Here is a 13,215-nt window from a genome sequence, read left to right on the forward strand (position 1 = left end):
AACACTGCACTAGGAGACAGAGCACTTGGGTTTTACAGTATTTCTCACCCAGTATGCTCTTTGTGTAGCTTGATACAGTATGTATTTTATGCTCAAGTTTCTGTGATTTAAAGAAATTACTTGTCCAGGAATAACGAAAAGATTAGTAATAACACAGTGAATGCTAAAATAATTCCTTGACACCTTTCGGTCAGTGTGGGTTTGCTTTCTGCTTGCCTAAGAGCTGATATATGGCAGTGTGTCATTTTATGTAGAAAAAATTCATTCCTTGTTTGGCTGAAGCACAGGAATGCTGTTTTGCTTGTGCAGCAAGTTCATTGAGTTGAAGGAAATCTGGGTATTTGCAGGTGGGCACAGTGGTGTGAAAATACATCATTTCTGGAAGTATGTTTAATTCCTCTTGATTTAGCCTGGAAAATAGATTGTGGTCCAAGAGACAAGTGTCTGTGATGTGAATGAACTACTTGCTGAGCCTCCAGTACAGCAGATGAAACAGTTGCTCACCCAGAAACACAGATATGGAAATGGATTTGGAATTTTTCTAGTTCCACCTTTTTCCTCTCTTGTATGAAGAGTTGCTCACAAACAGCAGAGGCTTACCTCCAGGCTGTGGTTGGATGGGCTTACAGTCCTTTACTTCTATTGTTTTGCAAAGGTGAGCTCAAAATTGGGTGCAGTTGGGAGCACTTCCCTGATTTTGCAGCCAGGAGATGAGAGATGTTATCAGTCACCAGGTTATCAGTTGTAGATGTTGTGACCCTTCATCTTGATAACAAGCAGAACGGGGACATGTTGTCTTTCTGACAGAAGGAGTTGTAAGTGCAAAAACTCATCCTTAAGGAGAAATGCAGGCAGTGCTTTTCTCTGACGTGTCTGCTCTGTCTGTTAGCAGCAGTCTGGAGGCTTTAGCTGGGGTGAGCAAAACGAGGTGCATCGGTGTGTATGGAACCAATGGTGGATGGTTGTAGAGGGACTATCCCAGGGACCTCTGTGTCTTACAGGTACCACAAGCTGATCTGGGGGCCGCACAGCATGACCTCAGAGGAGAGAGTCTCTGGAGTCCTGATTGCTGGGGGTGAAAACGGAAATGTCATTCTGTATGACCCAGCTAAAATCATAGCTGGAGATGCTGAAGTAATAATTGCCCAGAAAGACAAGCACACAGGACCAGTAAGAGCACTCGATGTCAACATGTTCCAGGTCGGTTTTCTGCTGTTCTTCATCACATCAGTGGCCTGTCTTAACTTGTAACCTCAAATGTTTCTGTCCCTTTCGCCTCTCCTGAAAAGTGTGAACTAAATTTGCTGTTTGAGTGTCTGTGTATTTAATAGGAAGAACCTACCCTGTTACTGGGGTGCAGAAGTATAAAAACCATACCCAGGGAAAGGGTCTGTCTGATATCACAGACCAATTTCTGTTTGTGGTATCGTTCTTCGGTGAACCCCCACTGTAATCTGAACACTGCACTAGGAGACAGAGCACTTGGGTTTTACAGTATTTCTCACCCAGTATGCTCTTTGTGTAGCTTGATGCAGTATGTATTTTATGCTCAAGTTTCTGTGATTTAAAGAAATTACTTGAAGGTATTTCAGAATGGGGAATAAAAGAGTTTAAGGTGCCTGGTTCGTTCCTTCCCCCTCATCAGTTTATGTTGTCAGTTTAGGGGGTCATTTTAGCTCAGCTTACATGTAAAGTAGAGGTGGTCTCCTGTGGTCTTTTTACCCAGTCTCCTTTTTAGCTCCCACATACCGTGCCAATATTGTTCTCATCACACAGGGAGTATTTACATGCTCTTACGTTTCTGGTGACATCAGATTTTAGGTATCTCCTTTGGGGGTTGGGTAGGATCCGTCCTCAAGACCTGTAAGTATTGTTACTCACAAAGAGGAGACAGAACAGGAAACACAGTGACATGGCCTCTTTAGCAGAAGAGCTCTCAAAACCAACAAGCTTTCCTCAGTCACTAATGAGCATTTACTTCCTTTTAGATACAGTGTGTTGATTTTTCCTTGACCCCACCAGCTGTGCGAGAATTCAGTTGAATTCGTTTCCTAAATAGCGCTTCTGTCCCTGCACACTTGCTTTCAGCCAGGCCACCCTGTGTTCATTGTGTCTTCTCTGAATAGCTTCCTTTCCCTTTCTGCCTGTTACGAAGTTGGGACTTGCTTGTCACCGGCCGTTGGATGTGATCAAAGGGTGCTCGGTGCCCTCTGCTCGTGTCACCCTGCCTGGACTTTTGCAGCCCGGACGCAGGATTGCTCTGGATGATTGCACTTGCTGCGGGCTGAGTGCTCTCTGCTGCTGGAGGCACAAACACCACGCTCCTTCCAGCCGACCCCACGTGTCATTGTCTGCTCTGCAGCACCACTTCGTCTGCTCCCTCCCAGAAGTGTCACTGCTGCCCAACTCACCTGCCCGTGGCTGCGCCCCTGCAGCCTCCTCATGGGTGTTTGCTGTGCAGTGGAGAAACACTCCACAAACCAGGAATTTTGGTCTTGGCATGCACCAGTCTAGTGCACCATATGGATTTTTTTTTTCATTGACTTAGTCTTACTTTCAATCTCAAAAAAACTTCCTTCTTTCCCAAAGCTGCTCTGTGTGAGCCAAAGGCTATATGCTGAGCTGATAGGAGAAATTGGCACAGTTCTGTGAATCTGATGCCTCCCAGCATCTAAAACTGTGAAAGCTGATGCTGAAAATACTCTTAGCATCTATTAATGTGTCTTACAGACTAATCTGGTGGCCTCTGGTGCTAATGAGTCTGAAATCTATATCTGGGACTTGAACAATTTTGCCACGCCAATGACACCAGGAGTGAAGACGCAGGTACCAGATTTGTATTTGTTAAATACTGCAGAGCAGACTAGTAAAAAATATGCATGTCACTTAAGTTGAGAGCTCATTGAAACGTACAGTTTTAAAGCTGTCTCAAGGAGGAGGGGATGGAAAAAAACCCAGTTGAAGTCTAACTCTGGTAGCTGTTAATTGTAGTTAGCCATGAGCCACATTTCTGGCAATGTTAGATACAGTCCTTAAGGGGTGGTACAATGTATCTCTCTGTATCAAAATAAAGAAAAACGTGTTCCTGCATGTTGTTCTCCAGTGGCTTTCCCGAAGGCCAACAAAAATAGGCCGCTTATTGGCACTTAATTTTTGTAATGTTCTCTTCGTGACTTTTGCTGATTAAGGATACCAATTAAACCCGGACGCCAGAGTGAAAAGAGTAGGTGTATTTTACTGGGGATAGCTAAATAATGGACCAGAGTAATACAGAAAACATACAGTGAGAGAAGACAGAATAATGCACTTAAAGCAAATAGGAAAATACAGAGTAATACATCAAATCATTACTACACGACGGGGAGAACAGTGATTAAGAAAGACACCTCACCACTTGCATACGTTACCAACATGCAGACCTGCAGGTGCTGGGCAGCCCCGGTTACAGCGAGGATTTGTTGAGCCTTTCCCGGCGAGTGGGAAATCCTACGCGGTGCGTCCACCCGTAGCTGAGGCTTCCAAAGTCGCTGTGAGCGGGTCCAGCCTTATGGACCAAAAATCAGCAAGCCAGAATAGCTGGCACCTTTGTTTTGAGCGGAAACATCTGGTTTCATCCTCCTGTTGGATTCCACGCAAAGCCTGGCCAGGGCTCGGGGGGAGAACCAAGGGAGTTTCTAACAAGGCCAAACACTTGTGTTCTCAGCCTTGAACAAGGCTAAATCGGGAAGTTGGATACATTCTCTCAGCATTTCATCCTCAGTACTGATTATATTCTGTCTAAGCTGCATCCTTCACTAGTGAGCATACACACTTTGTTAATGATTACATACTAAGTCAGCAGCTTCAGCTCGGAGCCTGTTGTTCAGACTTCAGTACTTCAACACTTTAGCACTTTTTACACCAGCATAAGTGATTTGTTATAACTTAGTGCAATACCCACTAGCACAATGGTTATCAGTTATAAAATACACAGGATTCATCTATAGGTCAACTCTGGCTTGGGCCTGTGTCCAAGCCTTAGCACTTCAGTGACGTAGCTGTGACCGAAAGTGCGTGGCAGGAGCCCGTGTCCTTAAGTGTCTGAGTGACAGCGTAGGTAGCTTTCAGTGGTATGAAGTCAGTCACGACAGCACTATTTTGCCACCCTTTGTGATTTTTTTGCCCAGCTCCGTACAAGGGTGACTGGAAGCTGCTCCTTTTCTAGCCCCTGGAGTGCAGTTCCCTGGCTGTGCCTTTAAGTGCAAAGGTCCACGCGAGGAGTAGTTTGCTCTGCTTCCTGTGCAGCAACCCTGGATGTGCAGCCATGTTCATCCACAACAGACTGGTGGTTTTGACTGGCTGCACAAGCAGTTGATTCATGTCTTCATGTGGTGGGATTTTATTTTTTAAAAAATTGTATTTGGCCAGGGGAAGCTGAAGTATCCCCATAGTCTTTGAGAAATGTTGCATTTTATCAAGCCACAAATAATAAGCCAAGTCTCTCAGGTTACACCACTTTTTAAATATCCATAACCATTGCATGTCTTCTGGTCTTCCGCTGCATGCGTGAATCTGAAGATCGTGAGGGTGCAGATTGAGGGAAGTAGGAGGAAGATAAAAAGCAGCTACTGAGAAGTCAGAAGATGAGGCGGTAGGTTTGACAGTTACCTTCATGGGCTTCAGGGAGTGTTTAATTGCTGTGCTTAAGAGCCAGTGTTTAGCCTGTCTCTCTTAAAGAAGATATATGGGAAGAAACAGTAGTACTTGGTACCTTGTGAAGGAGATAGAATAGGAGGAAGTTGTTTCGATGCGTGTACGTTTCTGTAGCTGTTACAAAATTGTACAAGAAGTTTGTGGTTACTGGAAAATGGGTTTATTACTGCATGATAATTTGGAGACAACAGAGTGAGGAAATGGGATGAGAAGTAATCTTCTGTTTCAAGATTTTTGGTTTAAACTCTCTGAGTTTAGATACTTTGTTTAGTCTGAGTCATTTATTATCATGTGGGCGTTTTGGAGGACACTCACCTTAAAGATCCCTGTATAGAATTTTTTTATGTCTAATAGTAATTTTTTAGGCTGGGAAGTTTTTTAGTCCATATGCTTAATGACAGCTGGAAATAATAGTGCAACAAACACTGGGATAACATTGCTTTTAATTCTTGGACTAAAAATAAGCAGTTGGGGGCAATAAAAATACCCCACAAAATTCCTCCAACCAGACATATTTTTTTTGTAAGGCAAAACGTAATAATCCAAGGCAAAAGGGCAGTTCATATACCTGGATACACTTTTATGGAGCAATTTTCTGTTCCTGAAGACAGTTGTACTTAGTCTTCTTTAAGCAACTAATGTATTATATTGTAAAGCAGAAAATGCAAATATTACAGAGAAATACTAGCAGCTTATAAATCAGGGTTTTCAGGCTACTCCTGTACGTAGGAAACCAGAACACACAGAGTACCTGGGATGAGTCTCCTTGCAACTGTCATTTAACAAGTCCTGAAAATAGCAGGTTTTGAGTCTTCAATTTGGGAAGGTTGTGACAGGCTGTTCTGTGTGTGCGACAGCCTCTTGAGGACATCAGCTGTATTGCATGGAACAGGCAAGTCCAGCACATCCTGGCGTCCGCCAGCCCAAGCGGCCGAGCTACCGTGTGGGATCTCAGGAAGAACGAGCCCATCATCAAAGTCAGTGACCACAATAACCGGGTGAGTTGGCTCTCGTGCGGCTGCGTGGGCACTTGTGGAGAGGTGTGGGTGCCTCTTGGCACGTGGGGACAGGTCATAACACCCCTTCTTACATGACAGAAAGATACTGGTGCCTGGGCCAGTTTTCTATGACGTGCTAAATATCTAATGCTTTCTCTTAAAAGTATATGCAGAGGGATTATCAGCATTTTAAACTAAAATGAGCAGATGCACATTGAAGCAAGGCAGTCAGATTTCCTGTCAGAGTGACAAGTTAGTTTGGAGAAAGCCATTACTGATCTGTTTGGGGCTACCACAGAAAGATTTTTATTCAGCTAGTCAGAAATAACATGTTTTGTGTACTGGAGAGATGAAGTTGATGCTCACGTGCTCTGTGTGGCACATTTAGTTTCTCAGAGCAGGGGACATCATGACTTAGTGCTCAGGCTCCTCAGCGTCACGGGGTGGGATGACCACAAGGGCTGAACCCTGGCAGGACGCTGACAGCTGGTGGAGCCTGGGGCTTGTGCTTCTGCTGGTCTGGACGTGGAAATGAGAGCAGGCTGCAGCTCAGCTTGGAGAGGGCAGGGTCTGTGGTAGAGCGCACCACAGAGCATTGCTGTTGAGCAGATTACAGGGGACACTGCCTTGTAGACTTACAACCACCATGCCTGCTCCTCAGGCAGTGCAAATGTGAAAAAGAGCCCATTGAACTGGTGGAGAGTGACATATTTGTATAATTCTGTATATTTTAAATGGAATATTGCTTATAACAACTTTGAAGATGTGGCAAGAGTTCAAAACAAAATTTACAGATGGGTGCTCCTGAAGTAGCTGCTTGGTCACTGCACTCTTTTTCTGATAAACTGTAACTCTCAATGTTTTACGTATTTCTTGCCTAACATAACAGCAGCACAGTAGGCTGTCTTCAGGATGTGATTGGAGGCGAGTGATACAATGTTCACATGACAATAACCTCTGCCTAATGATGGCTTTTATTAAAATATTAATAAAAATGTTAGAGAAGAAGGTTTGTACAGAGGGCTTTACAGTTTTCTTACATTAAAACATAAGACTGTGAACAAGACAGCACAAAGTCATCTCTTTGAGAGGACCTTGGGAAACCTAACTGCAAGTCTCCTCACTCATGGAAATGAGGAGAGTATCCCAGTCTGAATGCAGTCAGAAATAATCCCAGAAACACAGCTACAAATTTCCTCACAACAGTCACAGCATGTAGACATATTTACAGAATCCCAGAACCATCTCGGTTGGAAAAGCCCTTGAAGCTCCTCCAGTCCAACCATGAACCTCACACTGACCGTTCCCAACTCCACCAGATCCCTCAGCGCTGGGTCAACCCGACTCTTCAACCCCTCCAGGGATGGGGACTCCCCCCCTGCCCTGGGCAGCCCATTCCAACGCCCAACAACCCCTTCTGCAAAGAAATACTCCCTAAGAGCCAGTCTGACCCTGCCCTGGCGCAGCTTGAGGCCATTCCCTCTTGTCCTGGCGCTTGTTCCTTGGGTCAAGAGACTCATCCCCCCTCTTTGCACCTTCCTTTCAGGGAGTTGTAGAGGGTGATGAGGTCTCCCCTCAGCCTCCTCTTCTCCAGACTAACCCTCCCAATTCCCTCAGCCGCTCCCCATCAGACCTGTGCTCCAGACCCTGCACCAGCTTTGTTGCCCTTCTCTGGACACGCTCGAGTCCTTCAATGGCCTTTTTGTAGTGAGGGGCCCAAAACTGAACCCAGTCATCGAGGTGCGGCCTCACCAGTGCCGAGTCCAGGGGTAAGATCCCTTCCCTGTCCCTGCTGGCCACCCTATTGCTGATACAAGCCAGGATGCCATTGGCCTTTTGGCCACCTGGGCACACTGCTGGCTCATGTTCAGCTGGCTGTAAATCAACCTCCCCAGGTCCCTCTCTGACTGGCAGCTCTCCAGCCACTCCTCCCCAAGCCTGTAGCACTAGTTGTCTGTTAGCCTGTTAGGCTAGTTGTCTTTTGTCCTTTGGTGCTGCTTAGTTATTTTATGCTGTGGCACAATGTTTTCCCTCAGATGCACTGCTCGGGCCTGGCATGGCACCCTGATGTTGCTACCCAGATGGTTTTGGCCTCGGAGGATGACAGGTTGCCTGTGATTCAGATGTGGGACCTAAGATTTGCCTCCTCACCACTTCGTGTTCTAGAAAGCCATACAAGGTATGAGTCTTATGTAACCTGCTGCTCCATGGTGTTTACACAGTTGGTGACTGCATCCCAGTTTGTATGTCTTACTTGTTGTTCAGTTTCCTGTGAGGGTTCACTGAGTTGGCGGAGGTGATTCCAGCAGCAGACAGTGTTATATGCTGGCTTGCTGACTAGCCAACCCTGTGTCCGGAAAGGCTTGCCTTTTTGGGGCCTGCTGGTTTGAGGGGAACAAGACCCCTCCAAAAAAAAACCCCATCCTGCTGGAACACTGAAGTTGCTTGTTTGTTTCTGTGCTTTTTGAGAGGCGGTAGCTGAGGTGCAAAGAGTTAGTAGTAGTAGTAGTAGTAGATTTTGTCTGGATAATGGACTGAAGGTGCACCTGAGCGCATCCTCACATGCAGACAGTCTCTCTGCCCCTCAGTCCCCTAAATGCCTTAAATTTGGGTACAAGAAAAGAGTTTGTTAAATTCTTCTCCCTCCTCAGTTGTTAGTGAAACTTTCCTTATTGTCCAAAACTGCCACTTGTTTTAAGGGGAGAGAGAACAGCAATAAGTGTGTTGCAGCTGCTACCAAAGCTGTTGCCAGTGGTTCTGCTGACTGGAACCTCCTGCTAATAAAAAGAAGCTGACAAACTTTGTAGTCACCGACCTTTCCTACAGGTTTGCACACTGTATGTTGATGATGCTGCAGGCAAACAAACCATTTTGTTACACTGGTGTCCAGGTTCTCCCACGTGACTGTTGCATTTCATTTTCATATACGATGGCTTCACCTCTTCATGCAGAAAATAGAAAGCGTCTATTTGAATAAAGTGCTGATAGCACTGAAAAATTTCTTCTTTCATAAGAAGGAGTGGAGAGGTGGAATGCTCAGCTAATGCAGAAACTTGGCTTATAAATATGCTTTATTTCTCAGCATTTTGCATTTACGTTAAACTTGTTTTGGTTGTGACTTTTCACGCAGGGGTATATTGGCCATTGCTTGGAGTATGGCAGATTCGGAGCTGCTGCTTAGCTGTGGGAAGGATGCTAAAATTCTGTGCTCCAGTCCTAACACGGGCGAGGTATTGTACACACACTGCTTAAAATCTCTGTTCAGAGGTGGCACAGTGGCAAAGCAGGTGTTTTGTGCTTGCATTCCTAGGAATGATGCTTCTATGGGATGTTTCTCCATATCCCATGTACTTGCAGCTGCTACATGTGCCTTCTGAAATTGTTCTGGTGATGCAGGATTCTTTCCTAGTGTTGCTGATATTATCCGTTTGTCCTTACTGCTTCGCTCCTGCCGAGTAGTAAAGTCCCTGATAATTGAAAGGAATAGAAACGGCCACACTTAAACTAAGTATTTGCTTCCTGCTCTTTTGCTTTGGGCCTGATGTGGCTGGATTGCTGTTGCAATTGCCTTTTACCTTCTGTAAGCATAAGAACTTTTATCCAGACAAGAGGGATTTTGTAGGTTACTACAATAGTGACAGGTCAGTGATAGGCACTTAAATGTGTTCCGACCCCACGCTTTTGGGCCTGGGGATACCTTTCAAAGGAGGTGCAGATCCTTTTTTCAGACAAGTTGAGTGTTTGCCCCTAGAGCATGAGAAGGGCTTCAGGCACACCCTGGTGCTCCTTGCCTGCAGTGGGCAATAATCTTGGAGGACTTGAGTAGTGTTTGTAAAATTCAAACGTTGGCCCAAAAGTGAAAAAGCTGTGGGGTGGTAAATTAGTTATCTGAGCTGGATCCTGTGCTGTTAGGAAGACTTTATATGTGAATGAATCATACTACATGTTTTTACTAAAAATAAAAAACAGTTTCCTGGGAGACAGCAAGGCAGTTTGCATTTTGCTCTTTGAGCTTCTCCTAGTTTATGGTTAAATGTCTGCTGCAGTGGTGGGCTTGTCTGTTCCAGGGCAGGAGAGTCTGTCTGCCCAGAGTGCAGGTTTTAACTTTTCCAGTTTTTCTGTGAAAACAGACTTCCTTTGGAGCCTGAACATGTCTCCATGTAGTGTGTAGAGATACCCAGATTAGCACTGAGCTAGCATGAATATCAGCGGCAGCTCACAGCCTCCAGTGGAACAGCACAGACATATGCCTGCATAGTTTGTCCTGTGTGGATTAAACAGAAGATATAATAGGAGGAGAAGGAAATTAAGCAGTGTGATAATCTCCTGTTTGGTGATTTGTCAGGGTTTCTCCACTGTTAGTATGTACGGTAATGTGGAGGCTGCTGGGGAGCAAGAAGAGCATGTCAGTCTCAGGGCAGGCAGGAGAGTTGTTGCTGTTGGATGTGGTGCTCCATAAAAGCCCTGATTTATTGGACTTGTTTTTGCTGCCCAGGTGCTGTATGAGTTGCCCACGAACACACAGTGGTGCTTCGATATCCAGTGGTGTCCCAGGAACCCCGCTGTCTTGTCTGCGGCTTCGTTCGATGGGCGGATCAGCATTTACTCCATCATGGGAGGCAGCACAGATGGCTTGAGGCAGAAGCAAGTTGACCAGGTTTTGAAAAATGTTCAGCTAAGAATATGGACTGAAAGGGGAAGGGGGGGGGTGGGCGGGGGAATAGGGCTCATGGGAAGTTTTCAGTGGCTGTCTGCAGCCCTGCTTGCAGGAGTACTTATCTGGTACAAATAAATGCTTATGTTTAGTTTTATTGGAGATATGTCACTTTTGCTTTTTCCCCCTTTTGTTATCACAGCTTTCATCGTCTTTTGGGAACCTCGATCCATTTGGTACAGGACAGCCCCTCCCACCCCTGCAGCTTCCCCAGCAGACTGTCCCACAGAGTGTTGTTTTGCCCCTAAAGAAACCACCCAAATGGATCCGGCGGCCTGTGGGAGCATCGTTCTCGGTAAGCAGGAGACTAGGCTCGGCGTGGATGGCCAGGCAGGGAGGGAGGTAGTGGTGGCATCTGCAAAACAATTTAGGAAGAGGGGAGTTCAGTGTCACGCTCAGACTTGGAAGAGCTTCCCCTGTTTGTCATCGTGGCAGGAGATGCTTGCAGCAGCTTCCAGACCAGGCACCTGGGACAGCAAGCCAGCAAAAGTGTAACAAAAATGCTTGGGGAAAAAAACAAGGAGGTGGTGTGTTGCCGCAGGCACTTGTTTCTTTCTGTTTTGGGATTAGGGCTTTGCTTTTATGTGCTGTGCTTACTTTGGAGTAAATAAATATACATTGGGAGGGGGGCAATGGGACCAAACTGGGCAAGTATCTGAGACTTTAGTGCAGTGTGAAGCTATTACGTGAGTTGGTGTGGTGGAGAACACTCAGGTTAGCTCTGATCAAGGTCGCAGGAGTTGCTGTAGCAGCACACGGCTAGGCTCTCCATGGTTGGTTGATTTGCAGAGGAGCCAGGTGAGAGGGTGGCAAGGCTCTGCTTTTTGTGAAAGCAGAGTCACCTGCTTTTTAGCTCCACCTTTGGCTTATTTTCTAGACTCACAGGCCATTTTTTGGGATCTCCTGAAGATTTCAGCCTGTCCACTTGAAATGGATTTATTTGCCAAAATACTCCTCAGTTTTCAGCGTTGTATTGTCTGCTTACTCATGATCTGATGCACAAATTAAATGTAATTTTCTCCCAACAAATGATGGGATGCCTAGCCGCTGACTGATGTGTCATTTTATAATGGTGTTTATTCCCTTATTCGTCCTGTCAGTCCTTGTCAGTCTTTTGCTTTTTGTAATGCTGACCTTCTTGTTTATTGGACTGGCCTGTGTAAATTAACTGAGCTACAGAATGAAATATTATAAGCCCTTTCTAATTTTTTTTTTCTTCTGTTGATTTTACTTCTCTCCAAACGATGACACAACTTACTGCCCATCTATCAGTAGGCTTGTAACTGGTAAACAGCCTGCCAAGAGGAGGGCAAGCATCATGCTTGAGCGTTTATTTAATGATGCATGGGTTTCTGTGGTAATTACATTGCGGTATCATGAGGTGCTCCATTTATGCTGGGCACTGTACAGACCCACAGCTCTAATTCTCAGTTTCTAGTGGATCTTTTGCCTGAGAAAAAACAGGCACAGGAGTAGCTGTTCTCATTAGTCTTGTTAAATGTGCTCCCACTTACCCAGCAAGCTCCTTACGTGCATAGAAATAGGGGGTGGTGAAAAAAAAAAAATCGATGAGTCAGTGTCTGGAACGTTTGTCCTTTGGACCATAAGCATATATACACTATATAAAATCATGTACGTACATATGTGTATGTGCATATTTTTCCATACACGCTCCAGTGTATGATTCTACTTTTGCATGCTACATGTGTGCCTCAATTGCAGTTTGGAGGCAAGCTGGTTACATTTGAGAATGCCAAGTCTCAGCAGCAGCCAGGCATCCAGCAGCAGCAGCAGCAGGAGCAGCAGCGTCACCATGTCTACGTGAGCCAGGTTGTTACAGAGAAGGAGTTCCTGGCCCGCTCAAACCAGCTGCAGGAGGCTGTGCAGTCTGAAGGCTTTGTCAGCTACTGCCAGACGAAAATCGACATGGCCCAGGCTGACTTTGAGAAAAACGTGTGGGCCTTCTTAAAGGTAACAGAATAACAGGGGTTCAAGAGTCCCCCACTGACTTGGAAAGCAAGTACAGAAATGGTTCCTTCTGCACGTGATGGTGTTTTAGCAGGAGAGGTGCTGGGAACAAAAAGGCTGTGGGAATAGTGCCCATAAGCCTTCCCTGGAGGTGGCTCACCAGAAGAGAGAGGGTCCTTAGGGCCAGGGGTGCTTGTGGGGTTCGTGAGAAATCTTGGCAGAGCGAAGTCTTGGGGGAAGGTATCCTGTGGGTTGGTGTTTTTTTTTAATATCCCTCATCAGTACATCTTTGTACAGGGAACTGGTGAGAAGGGATAAAGCTTTGAAATAGCTTTAGATGTGCTTTTCACTGCTCACTATGAACATTGAGAGCTTTCCAAGTGAAGTGGATAAGCAGAATGCTCACCTGCAATAACCAGATTGAAGCCTTGCCTAACTGCTTGGATGCCCAAGTCAATGAAGACCTTTTCAGTTCCCTTTTATTACCCTCAGTCTACACAGTCAGTAGCTCTTACTAGGTGATTTGTGCCAGTCAAGTAAAAAGCCAGTGAGGGAGAAAATGGAAAATTGTGAATTGCGATATATTTTTTAACTTTTGTTTTTTAAAGGTGAATTTTGAAGAAGATTCACGTGTTAAATACCTCGAACTCTTAGGATACAGGAAAGATGATCTGAGGAAGAAGGTAAATGTTCCTGGAAGCTGGGCTTGTGTTAAATGCTTTCCTGATGGATGTATCCACAGAGTACAGCCTAATATGTTGACAATGCCATGTATGGTTGAAGTACTCCTTCACCTGTGGCACTGGAAGAGCAATTACCAGTATCCACAGGCTATTCAATACA

The 13,215-nt window shown here is 45.4% G+C and overlaps 1 protein-coding gene across 15 annotated transcripts in view; it reads left to right on the forward strand.

Annotated features, from left to right (window-relative positions):
- The window catches only part of SEC31A (SEC31 homolog A, COPII coat complex component), a 47,409-nt gene that overhangs the window by 4,350 nt on the left and 29,844 nt on the right, over nt 1-13,215 (forward strand). For 14 of the 15 annotated variants that reach the window (XM_074867572.1, XM_074867575.1, XM_074867578.1 and 11 more), the window contains exons 5-13: nt 1,002-1,200; nt 2,731-2,826; nt 5,550-5,690; nt 7,727-7,869; nt 8,821-8,920; nt 10,186-10,347; nt 10,547-10,699; nt 12,127-12,375; nt 12,981-13,055. In XM_074867572.1, the coding sequence (XP_074723673.1) occupies nt 1,002-1,200; nt 2,731-2,826; nt 5,550-5,690; nt 7,727-7,869; nt 8,821-8,920; nt 10,186-10,347; nt 10,547-10,699; nt 12,127-12,375; nt 12,981-13,055 (1,318 nt within the window). The remainder of the gene's footprint in view (nt 1-1,001; nt 1,201-2,730; nt 2,827-5,549; nt 5,691-7,726; nt 7,870-8,820; nt 8,921-10,185; nt 10,348-10,546; nt 10,700-12,126; nt 12,376-12,980; nt 13,056-13,215) is intronic. The other variant, XM_074867582.1, reaches the window with a different exon arrangement.

This window comes from Strix uralensis, chromosome 4 (genome assembly GCF_047716275.1).
Source record: "Strix uralensis isolate ZFMK-TIS-50842 chromosome 4, bStrUra1, whole genome shotgun sequence".
Lineage (NCBI taxonomy): Eukaryota > Metazoa > Chordata > Aves > Strigiformes > Strigidae > Strix > Strix uralensis.